This window comes from Scardinius erythrophthalmus, assembly GCF_964197995.2.
Source record: "Scardinius erythrophthalmus genome assembly, chromosome: 1".
In the NCBI taxonomy this organism is placed as follows: Eukaryota; Metazoa; Chordata; class Actinopteri; order Cypriniformes; family Leuciscidae; genus Scardinius; species Scardinius erythrophthalmus.
Genome location: NC_138221.1, coordinates 51,380,954 through 51,401,823, shown reverse-complemented (window position 1 = coordinate 51,401,823; position 20,870 = coordinate 51,380,954). Strand labels below are relative to the sequence as shown.

Here is a 20,870-nt window from a genome sequence, read left to right as displayed (position 1 = left end):
TTCTTCAATAATAATCACAAATTGGTGAACAAAAGTGAAGACTTTAAACTTTGTGGCTGTTGTTCTTTTCAAACATTGCTGTTTATTGAGGTTGCTGTACTAAAGTGCTCAAAGTTTGAGTTTAGGACAGGACTATCAGCTTGCCTGAGGGGAGAACGTTCACTTTTGTGCAAATTCATTTGGTGCCACTGCTGGTGTAGAAAGTTTACACTATAGGATGCGTCAGGGCATTTTACACTATAAATTCCATGTGATCACACACATTTTTCAGCTACCTCCAAATGTGGTTAATCAAAAGTGATCCAATCACAAAGCAGTTTGGACCCCCGTTTACACCTGTCTTTAGCATTGGCCATTTGATCAGATTACCTGAGACAGATGTTAATTCCGGGTGTAACACACACCAAAGAGCTACGGCTGACACCAAACCCCAAACGGACACATCCTGCCTAATCTTCCTCTGCAGCAGAGGCCATTATGACCCTCACACACATACAGCCCCAGGCTTCAGACATCAGACAGTCCCACCGACCAAGTGCTGCTAGCACACTAATGCAATGACACGCCACATTACATGCCCTCTCCAACCATGGAAACTGAGCTTTCTCTGTGTGTTTGATTAAAGAGGTAGAAAAAGGGCCAGCACTTCACTTGCTGGCCACAGCCACAGTGTTTCTTAGGGAACCATTGGTCAGGTTGAACTAAAGGCCCTGATATACTTCAAGCGAAATTAAAGAACGAACTGATGTGACGTAATTTAAAAAAAAATTGGCCGAAATGAAGTTCGTTTAGACTTTTTTTTGGGAGTTCAAAACAGCTTGCCAAAATGCCAAAGCGAACTTGGTAAACACCTTTGTTACTACCAGTGGTCCGTGGCGATTACATAATAGGTGGGTGTGCGCGGAGGCTCCGCCTTATTTCACATGAAAATCTTTTCTGGTTCATTTGGCCTGTTCAGTTGGTTGAGGTGAGACATCCGCGAGTGAAAACAAGTCGTACTCCTGATGAAACGTGACACTGACACTGTGTTTCATGTTTAATACGGTAAATCTGCTTCATTTTAACTTTACTGGAGTGCCACTGAACTTGTGCAAACATAACCACGTTTCTATGATCAGATGCTTTTTAATTTTCTCAATTTTGTTTCTGAGAGGAAAGATTTACATATTCTTCTAAACGCCGCTCTCAGCAGTGTTTGTGGCGTCAGACGTTCGATAACAGTCCATCGCTGCTCACGTTTAACCCCTAAACGAAGAATGAAAAAGAACTTCACCGTGAGTATATCTGGGCCTTAAAGGAGAACTCCGGTCAATTTTAACATTGAGCTCATTTTTTTGTACATTTGGAGTGCTGTCAATACAGAGAACAACGACAAAAATCGGTGTTGCCTACACCGAGTTATTCTATTTTTAAAATTTGCACCCTGTTGACTTCAATGGGGCAAGTACTAAACCTGCTTTTAGCCTCTTAACATCCTTGATGTGTCATTACAAGTGCACAGAAAATGTGAGTGATTCCATCAGAGTGAACACGGGTGAATCTGACTGCAGTAGATGTGAAAGATATGTATAAAAATGATGTTATTTAAGCCAGCGCAAATACCTGTGTTTACATCCTGTTTTCGGTTGAAGTCCAAAGTAGTCGATTGCCGAGTTCACGCGCGTGATATGCGAAAAATAGAATAACTCGGTATAGGCAACACCGATTTTTGTCGTTGTTCTCTGTATTGACAGCACTCCAAATGTACAAAAAAATGAGCTCAATGTTAAAATTGACCGGAGTTCTCCTTTAAGTCCTAACAGAAACAAACATTCACCTGGATGTTTGTTTGGTGTGTTTGTGGAATATGTCTATATATTATATTATATTATATTATATTATATTATATTATATTATATTATATTATATTATATTATATTATATTATATTATATTATATTATATTATATTATATTATATTATATTATATTATATTATATTAAGATTAGTAATATTACCGTAATCATTTTAAAGGGAAACTCTGCAATTTCAGCACCACTAGTGGCACCACACAGAATTGCAGTCTGTTTTTTTTTTTTTTTTTTTTTTTAAGCAATACGCTTTTTATAAAAGCAATAAGCAACATGAGGTTAACAGTGATGTTTTCCCCTGTTAAAGAGGTTTGAAGAACATCTATAACCTGTTGTAAAATCACTGTAATGCACATTTTTGCTATTTATACGTCTTGCAAACCACAAACTGTGTATGTGTGTGTGTGTGTGTGTGTGTGTGTGTGCATGTCACTGGGTTTGACCTTTTGGACTGTTGTGACCTCTATAACTACAGGGCTTTGCACATAATATCCGCACTTTGACCTTTTCAACTGCAGGGCCACAAGCAGACACACGCGGAAATGACCCAGATTGATCCTTAAACACATGGAGGCAAGCAAACATTATGACTGAGTCTGAGAGAATTTGGCTGTTAGAAAGAGTGTGAGAGAGATCAGGCACAATCACATCTTATACAGCCAAACAAAATGGTTGTGGTGTTCGTGCAGTTGCCCTTAGTGACTGACCACAGGCTACAAGTACGCATTGGTTTTCTCTTTGTGTGCAACTCAAATATTGTGTGCAAGAAAAAAAGTAAGTAAATAAACTGAAAAATGAAGCAGAAATAGTTTGACAAACATGGAAACAAAATCTTATGTTTGTAACAAACCATCGTAAACTATATTTCTATTTTTTTTTTTTTTTTGCTTTTAGATTGTGTCATTATTTTAATGAATAATTTCATTCTTTTATTTCAATTTTGACTGTTCACACATAATATTCTTGAGTGCATTATTCTCTCACCATGACACCATGTATCTTCATTGGGTGTGCAATTCCTGATGAGAATCTCTGTCCCCTCCTCGCAGATGGTGCAAGGCATGCAGGGATCCAGTGAGCTCTCCCGATCAGAGTAGGTGTCTCCCAGACACTCCTCACAGGACGTGTCGTGGGAGTGCTCGCAGCGAAACATCACTCCCTGACCGTGGGGGCACACAGTGCAGGGCTCGCACTGGCCAATCAGTTCGTTCATGAAGTAGCCGTAGTTGCACACGCACGCAGCGTCGTTCGAGTCGGTGCAGGGGGTCTGCATACGCATGAGACCTGTGCACTCTCTACACGTCTGACATCTCTCTGTGTGACTGAACGTTTCAGAGAATGTCTCACCTGGAGAGAGAAAAAGAGAGACATAATCAGAATGACAAGATAATTACAGTTTAATCTGCCTTTCTCCTGTAAATAATGACCCCTCAGGTTAAATCATTACGTCCTTAGCACTTTAATTATAATTAATCAGTGATCATAATAATAATCAGACACTACGGGCAAGGAAAAACGGTGAGGAGGCGAGGCCCGTGAAAACAGACAAAGAGAAAAAAATTGGTAATCAAGGAAAGGAACAATGTGCTACATTGTGTTATAGAGATCTCTGTGTGTTCAGTTCTGTTCGTTTCAATATGGCAATGATTTCTGCAGTCAAAACACAAGTCTACCTGGCATTACTGTACACATAATGCATCTGAATTTAGTTTAAACTGCTCTCGACATAAAAGACCCTCAACATCTTTCAGATTTCAGAATAGATGTGCAGTCCAACGGAGAGACCAAGGTTTGTCCGGTTGTGTCGTAACAAATATTGGCTACAAAGAGCATCTTTCTCCATCAAAGTAGCTTTTTTTTTCTTTCTTTTTTGCAAACAGAATATAAATTATACTGATGTAGTCACTAGTGAAGTGTTTTGGGCTGTATGCGTTCCTGTGGTGACAGCAGCCAGTCAGTGTTGTCGTTTTTCTTTAGCATAGTGATTTAGTCACATGGCATTTATGGATCAAGTGAATGACTCAAAAGCTGTGATTTCTACATGTTGCATATTTCCAAGTGGTTCTACACCATCTGATCATTGAGATGTAATACACTGCTAATGCCACTTTATTAGGTACATCTTGCTAATACTGGGTTGGACCCCCTTTTGCCCCATTAACTGCCAAAATTCTTTTTGGCATAGATTCAAAAAGCTGCTGGAAACAGAGATTTTTCTTCTTTTCAGACCGTTCTCTGTAAACCCTTGAGATGGTTTTGTGTGAAAATCCCAGTAGATCAGCAGAATCTGAAATACTCAGACCAGTCCGAACCAAGAGCCATACCACGTTCAGAGTCACTTAAATCACCGTTCTTCCCAATTCTGTTGCTCAGTTCGTACTTCAGCAGATCGTCTTCTTGACCATGACCTTCTTCTCAAGATGGAGTTGCTGCCATGTGATTGGCTAATTAGATATTTCCATTAACAAGCAGTTGAACAAGGGTTCATGTCTACTTTGCTTTTTTCTTTGTCTTTTTCATCATTCCAAGAACTTCAACTTAGTTTTTGAAAGTTTCTTGACTTCCTTGACACCGTTAGTAGTGCCTAAATTCAGCCCTGAAGTAATGCGTTACCTTGTTGCGTTTAACTTTATTAAAGGGCTTTATTAAAGAACTTTTCAAGAAGAGTTTTTCCCCTATGTGAGAATTTGAGATGCCATATGAAAATAAAACAAGGAGATGGAAAATTATTGCGAAAGCTGTAAATTCTTCAAAGGGTTTGTGTGTGGCTTCGAGTGAAATCGGATTAACTGTAGAGCAAAGAATGTGTGACAGGCATTTTGGACGGCGTGACGGGTTTGAAGGGTTTGTAAATTTAGGATTTCAATATCTTTCCCTAGATCTTTTTTTATATTTTATCAATATATTTATTATTTTCACATGGATAATTTACAGAATAGGTTCAGTAAACAAGTACACAATCTTTATCTTTCCCTAGATCTTGTGTCTCTCTGATAACAGGAGAGGTGAGAGCAAGGATTAGAGGACAATAAGAATATGTTTGTGTTTGTTTTTGTTTTTACAGGAATGGGAAAGCAGTTTATGCTTGATGTTCTTTATAAACCAGGTTGTTTTAAATGCCTGGTCACGGTCATGGCAGCTCTTGTTTGTGAATATGGGGGTCTCTGGCTGTCTCTCTCTCCCCACACCAAAGACAACTTTCTCTCTCTTAAACAGCCCTCATTTAAAAGAAAAAATAACAAATTAGATCTCTTTAATATGTTTTTGCTAGACAGTATAATAAAATTAAATTGAGACTTTATCTCTGAGCTTAGATTCGCAGATATAGGGTGGAATCAAAAGTCAGAGATTTGGCATGAACATTTCTCAAAAGTCAGAGATTTGGCATGAACATTTCTCATTATATTTTTCCCGAAACCAAATGATCTTCTCCTAAGGAATTTTAGGAGAAAACATCGGAGACAAAGTTGATAATTAAATGAAACAAATGACAAGCCTTTCTGGGCCAAAACATTTTCCTCTGCACTATCGGGTGTAAACAGAAGGTCAAGTATTCATTCCCTGTTACACACAGCAATAAAATTTTAAACTTGTTCAGTCCAATTTATGTTAGATAATTTGTCATTACCATAAGAGGATCTGACAGATAAATCTGAGCTATTATATTGGACTGTCAGCTTTTCTTTAATATCACATCCAAGATCTTGCAACAGAAAGCAAAGGAATGTGAACAGGATGTGAACAGGATGAAAAGGCAAAAACATCAGTTTTGTTTTAGTACAGAAAGAATGAAACTCTTTTTATGTCCACATAAACATTTAAAGGTGGAATCTACGAGTTAGAACTATTAACACCAAATAAACCAGCTGTATTTGTCTTAGGATGAAGATAATATTTCATAAAGAAAACCTCAGAAGCGCACTCTAAAACAGCGAGCAGCAGATACACATCCGCACATTCACAATAAATGTCATCACCAGCACACTAATCTGACGGTTCTCCAAATGGCAGTTTTTTTCATCTTTAGACTGGTTCACCATAAAGTAAGGGTAAGATATTATCAAGAATTTTAAATCGTGTTTGTCTCTCATCTGTGTGTGTTCCTGTTGTTTAATTATCATGGTGCTAAACAAACAAAGAAACAAACAGAGATAGGCAGAAAAACATGCAGATAGATGTCTGCTGGAAATGCTCTTGTATTCCTGGAACACAGGACAGCTTTTCATCAAACACCACAACCATGAAACAAAAACAGTCACACAGCTGTTTTCCACACTGATCCAGAGGAATATTTTAATACTCAGATGTTGCTCTTTTATAGCTTAGGAGACTTAACAATTCTGTACATTTCCTCATGTTGTTTCAAATTTTCATTGATAATCGTCCCCTGCAGTTGACTGTTAAACTCAGATCAGTGAACTGGATCAGTAATAACTATTGCTTTGATTTGAACTTTTGATTTAAGTGTTAACTTTGTTTGAGATGTGTGTCCTAAGTTTCTGATAATTGTTGACACGGTAAGATCTCAGTTGTAATATCATATCAATTTGATGAGGAAATGTTCCTCTATCTCTAACTTAGTTCATGCTGAACGTTGTGACTGCAGATTGATGAGAACACACTCTCAAAATAAAGAAACCAAAATAGGGTTTTTGCAGCAAATGCTATATACAGTAAGAGCTATTTTGGTTCCCCAAAGAACCTTTCAGTTATTTAAAGTGTAAAGAACATTTAATAAGATTTCCACTGTAAAGATCCCTTGTGCAATGGAAATGTTCTACACTCTTAAAAATAAAGGTTCTTTGTTGCCATTGATCCTTCCATGAAGAACCTTTAACATCCATGGAACCTTTTCCTTGCACAGAAGTGGTTCTTACTGTAAATGGCATTTGCTGTGAAAACCCTATTTTGGTACCTTTGTTTTTGAGCGTGTGTACCGTTTCTTCCCGTGTCTTTGTGCCTGAGACGTCGGTTTATTTGACTATCGTTGGTGCAAAGGCACAGGATGTCCCAGGTTGAAGAGACGCTTGCAGGCTCTCTCTCCCCTGGCAGCGCATCACCACTTGAAAAGCCTGTGTTTCCCTCCAGACCGTGCAGAATCACATCCACACAGGTAGGGTAGCTTTTCAGGCGGCTGGTGGTGGCACACCATGATGATGTTACAGCTGTGCCAGGCTGAGCTGCAGCTGGGCACGAGCTGGGGAAACATCAGTGAGGAGGTGTTTTCTGAGCAGTGCAGAGCCACAGATCCCTCTCTCCGCGCGACCAAGCAAACGACCCCTGCCATTGGCCGTTCTATGGGTGCTATGGTCGCTACGGAGAGACATTTGTGGCTGAACCTCACTGGCATCAAGGAGAGAGATAAAGGTACTACCAAACATATCTCCTAGGGTCTTGAGAACCTCTTGAGAAGAGAAAGGCTACAGAATACAGTTTGTGCGCCATCTTCCGCGTTTCAACGGCATGGTCCCCACTACCGTGAAACCGGAACAGACGCACATGCTGGTAAAAGAACTGCAAACTCTGCTGGACAAAGGGGCAATAGAACATGCTCCCCTCCCAGACAGACAGTCAGGTTATAACAGCCATTATTTTCTGGTTCCCAAAAAAGATGGGGGTTGCATCCAATTCTAGAACTGCGGTCTGAACCGTTCTCTCAGGACATTCAAATTCAAAATGTTGACAATAAAAATTATCGTTTCTCAAATTCAGCACAAAGATTGGTTTGTCACGATCAACCTCAAGGATGCATATTTTCACATAGAAATTCTACCACAACATAGGAAGTTTCTGAGGTTCGCTTTCGGGGGTGGAGCTTACCAATATCAGGTTCTTCCGTTCAGCCTAGCCTTTTTAAATTACATAGACGACTGGCTGATATTGGCTCAGTCTCAAGAGCTTGCGCTACGACATCGAGATATCGTCCTAGCTCATCTTCAAACTCGGGTTGAGACTCAACGCCAAGAAAAACGTTCTTTCTCCCGCTCAGAGAACTATGTATTTAGGGGTCGTATGAGACTATTACCCCTTTTCCACCAGAAAGAACCGGCTGCTAGTTCAGAGCCAGAGCTATTTCCAGTTCGGAGTTGGTTCGACTGACGAGCCTTCTAAGAACCGGTTTGCCTTTCCACAGGCCAGAGAGCCACCACAGAGCCAGATCTCACGTCACTGTATACATCTCATGTTGCCCAGCAACGCTACTGCGGCAGCGCCAAACACAAACACACCAGGCTTGATCGAGATGCATCGGCTTCTCGCAGACCGATCAGCGCATGACATCAAAGCACTGTGAGAGCGATCCAAAAGCACAAGGAGACATATGCTCTCCAAACACTCCCGCAGCTCCGATCGGTCCGCGCCGCTCCGATGCATCTCCAAGCCTTCCATCATCAATGGCGGTCGTTGCGTTACTATTGATGCTTATGGCTTTGCAAACCTACATCGGCATCCAAACACGGCGAATCCAACGCGTTCGTGCAGCTCACCGTAACTTGCATAGATGGAGATTACAATCAAGCTGCTATTGGCTCGATTAGCTGCTATTTTAAAAACACCCTGAGCAATGCTCTCATTCTCCTCACAATAATAATTAGTCTTCCCGTGATAATAACTATAAAAAGATAAAGCCTATTTGATGATGTATTTCTGTTTGGGACTCATTCGCAGCTCATGTGCAGAGCAAAAACAACTATGGCGGAAGGCGGACGTGAAGCTGAGGTGGAGTTCCTTAACGAGGAACTACTTCTACAATCTGGAACTGGTACACACAGACATATTTTCACTCACTGAACACTGACTGAGCACTTGAGAGTTTCGCTCTCCGTCAAGCAATCCGTAAAGGGCACTATTTCAGTTCATCCCAATGAATGCACAGTGTATTTGACGCACGGTAAACACTAGTGTAAGGCGCATGACTCGCTGTCGCTTTGCTGAGAGAACTCAGTGTTTCTTAGACACTCAAAGAAAGAGCAAGAGAGTTTTACATTCCATGCAGAACCCTTTGTTTGAGTGCTAGGATGTTAAAGTTTTTTTGTGGAACCATATTTACCTTTATTTTTAAGAGTACATTTTGTGATAAGATCTCTTGAAGCATGTGAGATTAAAGGGATCCTTTGCTTAGGAGAAAATTTTGAGGAGGCCCAGACTTATAGAAAAACATTGAGATTATATTTGTCATTTTCTTTTTCTACATTTCACAATATGTAGGATCTGAACAAGGAAGAAGAGCGATATTCATCACTGCCTGCAGTCTGTTGATGCTTGTTTTACCTACAGATCATGTATTTTTGAATCTGGAAAGATTTGATGCTGGGCAGGCAGATGTGTTCATGCTTAAAGTTGGCCTGAGGGTGAGGTGTTCACCTTTCAGCCAAATATTGAACGGAAGATTTCCTTAAAACACTCAATGTTCTGTTCTTGTCATGTTTGCTCTTGTTGTGCAGGTGATGTTAAGGCTAATGACTTGGTTACCATAATCAAGGCATCTAAACCATGCAAAAACAACTGCTCAAACATGTTGTACTAACAAATATGAGATTGCTGATGCAGTGATAACGCTGTTTTTTATTATGACCGATTTAAACCTAACCCGTTGCATTCATTCCCAGATTATATGCTAAATTATTTTTAATCTTCGTTAATTACCTTTTGATGTTGTAGGTACAAAATGTAGCACTTCTCTATATCACACACACACACACACACACACACACACACAGTTAATAATGTTCTTCTAAGAGCAATAAGCTGACTGGTCTCCAGTGCTCTATGGGAGGAGAGGGGGATGATGGGTAAACATATGGGTCATGTGATGCAGGCCATGGTGAGTTCTGAAAGTGTCAATTCAGCCGGACAATCCTTTCAGCCCATCTGTTTGTTATCTCGCTCTCTCTTTCGTTTCTCCTTCATTAATTATTAATGGATATATATGACCTCGTTCTGCAGTGGAGAATTCAAAGATCAGTCCATTTGTCACCCAACTAAGGCTGGCCAAGCAAACTAGCAAAATATCTATCTATCTATCTATCTATCTATCTATCTATCTATCTATCTATCTATCTATCTATCTATCTATCTATCATCAGTCTGTCTGTCTGTCTGTACTTAAATATCATTGTTCATTAATTAAAAAATTATGAATTATTATACATTATGAATTTTGAGCATATGACATGCTCAGGATAACTGTTATCTCATGGGTCCAACCTATGGTATTGTTTGTCTGTTTTGTGTTTACTGTAATATCCCTGCCACCTTTTAGAGAAGAATACATGACATGGCCCACATGCTGCCTGATCTCCATCTTACTTTCATTATTTCTATAGTTTGGCTCTAGTGTTTACTTCTTCATTCTTTTTTGAGTTCACTTTAAACATATCATCTTTAGAGTGAGTTAAGACTAGTGTGACATTCCTATGGAGCGTGTGCATACAACCATGAACAGATGAACAGAGCACCAGCCACGTGTTTGCAGGGATACACCTGAATGCAGCCGTCCCTGCACTGATTATAAACGGATATCACAAAACTAACAGAAACAACGGAGAGCCCAAACACACATGCTCTGCTGATGACTGTTTACACGCATAATAAATAGCTCCATCACACACCACCGTTTCTGTCAGGAGGGCAAATGGAAAAAGACTCGAGCTGCCTCATGCGGCGTGTCTTCCTGTAACGTCATCAGCTGAAGTCGTGCGTTTTTATCCCTTTGCAGTTACAGACAAACCAGCCAGGTGCGTGAGATCTTTCTACGCTTTTCTTTCAGAGCTGGTTTTCTGCTTGGCTGTCATTTGCTGGAGGAGAACTGTAACTAGAGATGTTTGCCAATATTTTGCTGGCACATTTTAAAAGATTTTGTAAAGTAACTTAATACTGAACGGGCCTAGAAAAAAAAAAAACGTCCATTGCGTAATGCACTGTATTCTGATCTATAATCACAACCATATTGGTTTATCAGAACAAACTTGAACGTGTTTCTCGCTCTCTCTTGCTCTGTTTTCACAATTTAGTTGTTCTTTATTAGTATGACTGTTTCATTTATAATACAGTTAAAGTAATAAATCAAAGCTGCGTGGAACGGTAGAGCGGCTGCACAAGCCAATAAAAACAGCGATGGCTCCAGTCCTGAGTTCTGCTTAAATGTTCAGTAGCAACAACCTCTCTCTTTCTCTCTCTCAGATGAATACGGGCTGTATTAGTCTTAGTCTGAATGGGTTAGAGCATATGATGTTGCTTGTGCTTGAATGCATCATTATCTAACGCTGTTATTTCCCAATCCCCATCAGTCATTAGCCAGCTCTCTCTGAATTAATACACTGACAGATTCCAGTTCAACACTGCTCCTACAGTACCTATAACAAACAGACTCACGTTCATTCACATTTCACTTCAAAACGACAAAGTGCATTTCAGTTATGCATTGTAGAAAAATATCTTATGAAGACATGTCCAGGTCACATTCACCACAAAATCATTCACCACATTATTTTCATGATTATTCAGACACTTTTTATTATTTTCCTTTGAATTTATTATCAATGTTTTTTTTTTTTTTTAGATTAGACACTATTTACACTACAGTAAAAGTTTTATTTTGTATTTAAACCAGCATAAATTAGTACAACAAATACTAGTATTTATAACACAAATATAAATAATATTATAAAGTAAATTATAAATAGAATATTAATTATTATTATTAATTAAAATAAATACAGTAATGGGAATTTGGTAGCCTAGAAATCTAGATGCACCCTAGCGGCAGCAAAATGTATTTTGCAGCCAGGGCAGTCTAGCAACTCTCCATAGACTTTCGAGCTGCAAAAACCTAAATTGGGTCAGGCCAATCACGTCGTGTATAGAGTAGACGGGGCGGGCTTAACATAATGACGAAAGAGTTGCGACCGTTACCTGCTACTTGAAAACAAAGAATGGCGGTTGCTGCTGGAGAACATCTTTCGACTCTGGAGGACTTGGAGTTAAGTTTTTCTTTGAGAAAAGAGCAAAGAACGGCACTTAAGTCATTCTTTAAAAAAGGAAGATGTGTTCGTAGTTTTGCCGGCCAGATATGGCAAAAGTTGAATCTATCAACTAACGTTAGCTAGCTAATTTGAAAGACAGCCGTTTATCCCGCCCCTCGGATTGAGCCGTGTATGGTGAGTTGCCAGACCTAACATCTTGATGTAGGTCTAGCTTGCCAGGCTAGGAATTTGGTGGAAAAAGTCCTTAATTGCCATAAAATGTACAGCAAAAAAATGTTAATTGTACTAAAAATATGCTTAACTTTTTAAATCAAAATGTAGAGCAACTTCCGATCATTGTCATACGGAACATTTACAAAACATAAAAAACAGCATTAGGTATAATTTTATTACTAATTTAATTATAGTAAACATATCACAAAAACCTACTTGAATCAAACCAATGAACCTATTGTTGTTAGCACCAAGCTCTAGCAGTTGAGCTACAAGATCATTTTTGATTTATTAATAAATCAAAGTAATCATTGGAAAGTAATATCAGTCCGCTATTATGTGTGTGTGTGAGTCAAAGGCCCTGTCCCAAATGGCACACTCCGGACTTGTGGACTTCCTCAGAGTCCACACTTTGGTGACGTCATGTAGTGCAGACCTATAGGGCCCTTGGCGCGAGTCCACGAGGGCGCATTGAGAGGTATTTTTGGGACAGACTCGATCGGCACGCCGGAAATAACAGTCTGGTTGTTGTTGGACAGGAGAAATCACATTTTTGCGCTCCGACATCTTATCTGCATGTCAACTACACATCCTAATTTTACAGTTCTATATTTTGATGTTGTGCATATTACCTGGGCATTAAAAAATAGATATATCATGCTTATTTAAATGATGTATACAGTTGTAATAATAGGCTACATAATGTTCCATTTGAACTTACAATTTTAAAACATATTTTAAACATAATTTTTTTCAATTTACAGGTTTCAATATTTAATACTAAGTTTACATATGACTCAGTAAAGCCCCGACATTCGGATCTATTTATTTAATGAATCATAATGCTATCGTATTATTAAACGCACTATTATTATGTTTGAGACATCAACCACTGGTCAATGACCATAATGTTTGTATAAACTGTAGGTAACAACTGGTAAAATGTGCATTTAGGTCAGAAAAAACGTAATATTTTCTTCTCAGCCATGTCAACAATTATCCGTGAGTAAAATCTCCTCCCATCTGTTGTCTGATTGGCCTTTCGCAAGGATTCCTGGGTAGTTAAAGTGCGTGAAGCCTACATCTATGCGGGCTTCGCGGAAGACCGCTTCAAGGGTACAAAGGGGGCGCTGCTGAGCACACTTCAGAGCGGTAAAATGCTGAATGGGACAGCCTACGGACTCGTAGACTCAGCGAGCACGCGCAATTCAAGTCCACGAGACCGAAAGTCCGCATGAAGTGCGCCATTTGGGACAGGGCCAAAGATGTTGGCCTGATTTGTAATGAAATGGCGGCTAAGACAGTAGCTGCGATGGTGACAGGTTCGTGTCAATCAGTTTTCACTTCGATGACTGAGTATGTGAGTGAGGGGGAAGAGAGAAAATGGACAGCTAAATATTTCAGTAGTTGCTGATGTGTGCTTGTGTCTAGACTGAGTAGGGGATGAGGGGGCAAGGATGCATGAAAGAGGCGTGTGTGTTTGTGTGTCTTTGCCAACACTCGGAGAAAGGGGACATGAGACTAACGCAAAGGTCACAAAAAGTGTTTTTGTCTATCAGTAAACAGGAAGCTTGTTTTGTTACACTAAAAATGAATGCAGATGCTTTTCTAAAATAAAATTCACCGTCTTTATTTATATCCCACACAGACTGAAAAAACAAAAAGCACCCAGTTGGGTTATTGATGTAAAGTGTCCTGTCCTGAAACATAAGATCTCCTCTATTTCAGGCCTGCCATCCTAAAAGCTTCTCAGCGCTCACGGAGGACTGTTTGTTTCTCTTATTGAGAGCAGAAAGTAGGATAGAGCCCATTTAGGGAAACATTCACAACAAAAGAATGAGACCTGCTGTAAAACAGGTGAAAAATGTGTCTTGTCATTTCCAAATGTGCCAGCGCCTTTTCTAAATGTTTCTGTGAATGGGAAGAATATATACAGTGGGGAGAAGTATTTGATACACTGCCGATTTTGCAGGTTTTCCCACTTACAAAGCATTTAGAGGTCTGTAATTTTTATCATAGGTACTCTTCAACTGAATGAGGACAGAATCTAAAACAAAAATCCAGAAAATCACATTGTATGATTTTTAAGTAATTAATTTGCATTTTAATGCATTATTAAAGTAAATATTTTTGTAAACAAATGCTGCTCTTTTGAACATTCTAACCATCAAAGAATTTATTTTACCTAAAATATTTTCCCTAAAAAATATGAAGCTGTTCATATGTTTTTTAACACTGATAATAATAAGAAATGTTTTTTGAGCAGCAAATCATCATATTAGAATGATTTCTGAAGGATCACGTGACACTGAAAAATCAGCTGTGCCATCACAGGAATAATTTAAAAATATATTAACATTGAACAGCAGTTATTTAAAATTTTATTACTATACAATATTACTGTTTTTACTCTATCTTGCTCATATAAATGCAGCCTTTTTATTAAAAAATAAAAAATATTAGCTACCCCCAAACTTTTCAACGATATATAATACTACACAATTAAAAATCACTATAATGTTCAATTCAAGTACCAACTTCATGTTCAGAAAATAGTTAATCAATTGATAGCCCCAGATTTCTCACTCTCTTTCTGGTTTAAAGCAGAACATTTGGCCTAAATTAAAGTATCAAACACACACACACACACAGCAGCAGCTCATATACCGTAACCAGCTAATTGCATAATTACTCTCAGCTTTCTGTCTGTTCTTTGGATATATATATATATATATATATATATATATATATATATATATATATATATATATATATATATATATATATATATATATATATATATATATATATATATATATATATATATATATATATATATATATATATATATATATATATATATATGTGCACGTGTGTGAGGGAGAGAGAGAGAGAGAGAGAGAGAGAGAGAGAGAGAGAGAGAGAGACAGAGGGAGCAAGAGAGCATAATTATGTGTTAGTAAGTGTACGTTTGAGAGACTAATTATGTGTTCATAAATTTATGTGCGTGAAAGTAAGTGTTTGTGACGGTGTGAATATCAGTTCATGCATGTGCTTGAACAATTCTGTATATGTCATGGCCTACATGCATGTAAGTGTGTGAGTTAGCATGTATGCGTATATGAGAAGTTGTACTCACTGTCTAAGCATTGACTGCACTCGGTCTGGGTGTCTCCGCACTCCTTGACCACCCCCTCTCCTGGAGGACACTGCAAACAGCACTCCCCGCTGCGAGTGTAACTCCCCGACTCACACTCCTCGTCTACGGCTCGCTCCAGCTTTGAGCCAAACACCAGCCCCAGCTACAGAAAGAGAGAAATTACATTAATATCCCATCTCTCTAGGGCTCCACAAGTTCCTTGTCTCCCATTACACATAAATCCTTGAGATATTTTGATGTTAATGTGTTTGCAAGGAAATATAGTCATATTGATATTCCTCAAATGATATTTCCTTCTTCTTTTCCACTAATTGCTGCAATAAATTCAGCCTGAACCACCTAAAGTATAAACTCCATTCAAACATTGTTTTGCAGATAGTTTCACCCTTATTTGTTTTAGCATTAAATTGGTGGTGTGGTTGCTTTTAACTTTATTCTTCATTGAAAGTTGATTAAGGTTTAAAAATCTCCCATTGATTTGGTTAGAATATTGCATATTGGTTATTAAATTGTGACAGCTGACAGACGACGGCAGTGATTCTGATGCGAAACTTCTAAAGTTTACCTAAAACTTTTTAACTTCTTTTTTGTGGTATTTCTAATTTATAGTCAAACTAATCCTGTCAATTGTCCATAAACTCCTTCATATTTGCTGCACATGTTTGGTAACAGCTGCATCACAGCATATTGTGCTGACTGCATTTCTGTCTCCAAAAGCTGGGGCGTGTTGAGCAAGATGAGACAGGCAGTACGTATGAGTTATGCATATGTCTATTACATGTCCAGCGGTTTATCTCGTATTGTCACGGGTACGATTACACATTCTTTACACATCGAGGTCTCACAGATCAGGGTCCGTAGAGCCTCTCTACCCAAGACATCTATCAGCCCTACCCTTCCCATATGCGCTTCCTCTTTCACAGCTCCTGATCTGTTTGTTGAGTATTGTCAATAATAACCTAAGGGGTCGTAAACATCCGTACATGCAGGCACTGAAAGAGGTGTTTATGGGCTCATTTTGTCTCGGACGACAGATGTGTGTGTGTGTGTGTGTGTGTGTGTGTGTGTGTGTGTGTGTGTGGGGTGTGTTTAAGAGGAAGGCTCATTATTGAGTCGCAGACTTCACTTTGAATTAATTTACTACTGCAGCGCTTCTCTCTTGCTCTCTCAATAGGTTCAGTCTGGTCATGTGATCACGCTCAGTGCTCATGTGTCTTATAGAGTTCAACGGTGACCGCCCACAACAGCCTAGGTTCCAGAAGCGTTTTTCTCTATTCATTTTCTCCAAAGGAATTTTTCAGTTTATTCAATAAAGTGCCCTAAGCCATGAACCGCACCAACCAGAGATGAATCACATTACAAACCATAATTTGAATTATTATTTTTTTTATACAAAATTAGCCTAAAGTTAGTTAAATTGATGAGGGAAATAACTACTCATCCCATAAAGTGTTGTGAATCTACAGTAGTTGAATCCAAAATGGCCGTGTGCATGTATATATTCCAGGTTGAAACATTACACAAATACTTTAAAAGTCTTACATCAGTAAGACTATAGATTGTTGAATTGTGTGGTTTATGTTTGTGTGTCTAGATGACCGAGTTTCTGAATCCAAGACAAATTGCCTAAATATTGGACAATAAAGTGCATTCTCTCTCTCTCTCTCTCTCTCTCTCTCTCTCTCTCTCTCTCTCTCTCTCTCTCTCTCTCTATCTATCTCTATATACACAGATATTTATACGTGTGTGTGTGTGTGTGTGTGTGTGTGTGTGTGTGTGTGTGTGTGTGTGTGTGTGTGTGTGTGTGTGTGTGTGTGTGTGTGTGTGTGTGTGTATTTTTTCTATTAGTTATAATTATAAATATTTAGAAGGGTGTAATTTTTCCTATTTGTCCTATTCATGGCTTGTGACTGTTAGAAACATATCATATCATAACAATCTTTGAGCTCATGCTTTGTTTTGAAAGTTTTTTGAAGGGTTTATGCAATATCATTAAAATATATTTCTCAGTGGTGTAAATGAATGGCATTTTTACTTCTGGGACCCTGTGCTCTATTGAGCAATAAGTGGGCCTTGTTGAAGCATTTCTCTTTAATATGGCTGTGAAAAGAAGCACAGATTCATTCATTAACCTGTGGATTCCAGAGTGTTTCAAAGACACACTCACAAACACACACACACACACACACACAACAGGGTAATTAAACTAACAGCACATTTTTCTCCTTGCATTCATTAATGAATTAGCATACTCTCTCTCTCTCTCGCTCGCTCTCTCACTCTCTCTCTCTCTCTCTCTCTCTCTCACACACACACACACACATGCAAAACATTCTTTAATAGAAACCATAGCACATTACAAGTTGTAACAATTACACACAATTTAGACAGGTCGCCATCATCTAGACCCTCCACAATCAAAGTAAAGAGGGAAAACCTCTCTGATCTTCTGCACGTTTTCATTAAAACGTCACCTCTTATTCCTAATCTTATCTACCTTCCTAGCCTCTCTCTCACACACTCTCTTTGCCCTTTAAGACTCCTCTTTCCACCCTCCTCCTCCCCTCATCCACATCCTCTCTCACTCTCATTCAGAAACAGATGCACTGGTACAGCAGCCAACTCACCCCCTCATTTACTCTCTCTCTCTCTCTCTCTCTCTCTCTCTCTCTCTCTTCATCAACCCTGGATGTCATCCTTTTCTTTTTTCTCTCAATTTGCATTCGCTTGAGTAAGCGTGCCGATGAGTTAACTTGGCAGGCTTTAATGGACTCCACAGTATGGAGAATGCCCAATGCTTAACACATCTAACGAAAGAGTGTGTGGCTTTACTTAGCTATAGTTTGGGGACTAAATTAATCTGCTAAATCTATAAATCTCCCTGAGGTCAAATCCAGTAATGTTATCAATTGGAAAATCAAGTCTATGGTTTTGCCCTTACTTACATACTATAGTTAAGTAAATGTGTTTGCAAGGGCCTGTCGTTACTGTGCAATTCACTGATCTGCACCTGTCCGTAATGCACTGCTATGCACCAGCCAGGAAATGAGACTGAGCTTTAATACCGTGAAACATCAAGCCTTGACAAGCCATCGCCTTTTTCACCATCAATTAGGCGGCTTGTGTCCCCGTCAGATCTCTTGTGAAGCGCACTAGTGCCTTCGCGCAGCTGTAAAATGGCACTCCAGACGGAGCGCTGCTGGCTCATGTGTCGGTGGAGATCCTTCACTGACTCTGTGCACCTGGAGCAAACTCGATTGCCGGCTCCGTTTGCCATTTTGCAAATCAGATCACTGAAAAGAGGTCACGGTGTAATTGTGTTTAGTCAAGAGCGTGTGCATGTTTAAACTGATTTTGACCGTGTTACACGAGACTGGAGGTGGTGAGGGTCACGTTGGGCGCTCGGTAGGGGACCATGAGGGTCACATGCTTGCGCACTTTTGAGTTTTTTCCCTGAGCATAAGGGCATATCCATTACAAAAATTTACCAAATTAAGTTCACACCAAAAATACCACAGGAAGGTATATTTGCCAGCACCATTATTATGTAATTTGGTTGAAGCAGTGGTTACATTGATTCTTTTTATTTTTGAAGGATTGTTTTGAATTTGCATATTGTTGCCCATTTGATGTCTAAACAGGGAAGGTACTAGTTATGGGGGAGGGGTGGAAAATCTTTTTTTTTTTTTTTTTTACTATTTTTATTATATAGGTAAAATAATAAATAAATAAAATGGGTAGCCTGCTTTTAGGTATAGATATGGTTCAACTATTTTTTCAAACGTTTAAGTATACAAAAGTGAAATAACAAGTTGGACATGGACCGCACTCTATTTTCAGTGTTCTCGTTATCCTACCTAACTTTTACAAAACCAAAACAACGACATTGGGTATAATTTATTACAGATTTACTTACTGCAAATATCACACAAAAACTTAAGTTTTTCAACATAAAAAAAAGTCTTCAGGGCGTGCCATGGGGTGCCAAAATTCGGTTGGCGACCTGCAGGAATTTCTTTAAAAACATGGAACCCCCCTGAAAGTCATTACAATATTCACACTGTAAATACAAACAAAAACTCCATAATAAAGGCTACTTAAATAAACTATTGGCTTTATGTGGCAAATATTAAATAAATAAAGCCGGTTGAATTCGTCAAACTCATAAGCAACTTGGCATGAAAGTTTGTTTACAGTCGGGCGCACATTTCTTCTGTGCACTGATTCTAGCCTGTTTTTCTGCCACCCAATAAACACACTTACACGGCAGATTCATTTTAGACGACTATAAAGAATAGGGAAGCTGACACCTGTTCTCCAGAAACCGGGCTGCTGAGATTAGTCATCACTAGGCTACTACCACAGACCGAATACAAGTTCCGCTGAATCCGCATCACGACAACCGGAGCATCACGCGAGCAGAAGCGGTGATCACCTGATGTCAATTAACCTACATATTTCATCCAGCGGCGGATCACTGCGCGCACTTGTGCTCTGATGCGGTCTGATCTAAACTAATGCCAACACTTACCGCTCCACAAATCAAGATCCACACCAAGGTGTCCATGTCTGATATATGTCCCTTCCCTCTCAAACTGTAAATCTGTAAGTGTGAGTCGTGAAGTGAAGATCAGCCGTCCGACAGTTCATTTTAGCTCCATGTGGCTGCTGCTCTCGTGCGTGGATGGTGTTTGGGACTTTAGGACTGTACGAAAGCGCGTGCCCTCGCTGATGCGCGCGAATGGTCCTGTCCTGTCCTGTACTCCGCACTCGGCGCTGTCCAGCAGTGCACTGCGGAGGAGAGAGTCGTGCACGCAGATATGAGGGGGGCACGAGGGCTTGCCAACTCCCCCCATCAGCACCCTCTCTCTCTCTCTCTCTCTCTCTCTCTCTCTCTCTCTCTCTCTCTCTCTCTCTCGTAGGATGTATTACTCTTTATCTCCAACATAAACGCATATGCAGAAGACTGGACGAGAACCTTTGATCTGATCGCATCTAGATTATATTTACATATCGCTTTGCCGTCATATGCATGCACATATAGGCTATAGCCTATGCATTAATCGTTTATCCACATGAACGTAATTTCTCTTTGCACGCTGCCCCAGTTCCACACTATTTTAATTATTAACTTGTTTAAAGATAGCGTAAAATGTATAAGCAAACCAAGCTCTTTAAATAAAAAAATGAAACGAAAAGAATACTTTGAGTGAATGAGTGTAATGGGTGTGACGTCACGGGACTGGTGTAATCAAACAGACGCCACAGGAGGGCGACTGCAGCCAGTGAGTCACCGATGGTGGGACATATGAGGCGTGATAAGGCCATAGACGGTTAAATGCCAGGGATGAGAGGTTTTTACTGGTTTTTCCTTTTCACCTCCATTCTTCATATATGTTTTCCACCTGTTCGATGTTTATGAGAAAAATACATGTGTTGTAAATATGGCTCTGAAATGTTCCTGAACGAGTGCTTTTATAGAAGCAGGTTGGTGCACTGCAAAAATCATTTTCTTAATAATTAGCCAATCATCTTTAAGTAAAATTGTGGAGTAATAATAAGACATTTTTCTTACCTTATTGGCAAATTATTGTTTTTTTTTTTTTTTTTTACCTTTCAAAAAAAATTACATTTATATTAAACAATAAACTTAACTAAAGAACAT

The 20,870-nt window shown here is 39.2% G+C and overlaps 1 protein-coding gene across 1 annotated transcript in view; it reads right to left on the bottom strand.

Annotated features, from left to right (window-relative positions):
• ngfra (nerve growth factor receptor a (TNFR superfamily, member 16)) overlaps window positions 1-19,998 on the bottom strand; it is a 37,695-nt gene extending 17,697 nt beyond the window's left edge. Inside the window, exons 1-3 of the mRNA XM_081386209.1 lie at window positions 19,737-19,998; window positions 15,185-15,347; window positions 2,834-3,196 (exon numbers count right to left, since the gene is read on the bottom strand). Of these exons, the coding sequence (XP_081242335.1) occupies window positions 2,834-3,196; window positions 15,185-15,347; window positions 19,737-19,772 (562 nt within the window). The 5' untranslated portion in view covers window positions 19,773-19,998. The remainder of the gene's footprint in view (window positions 1-2,833; window positions 3,197-15,184; window positions 15,348-19,736) is intronic.
• Between the last annotated feature and the right edge of the window lie 872 nt (window positions 19,999-20,870).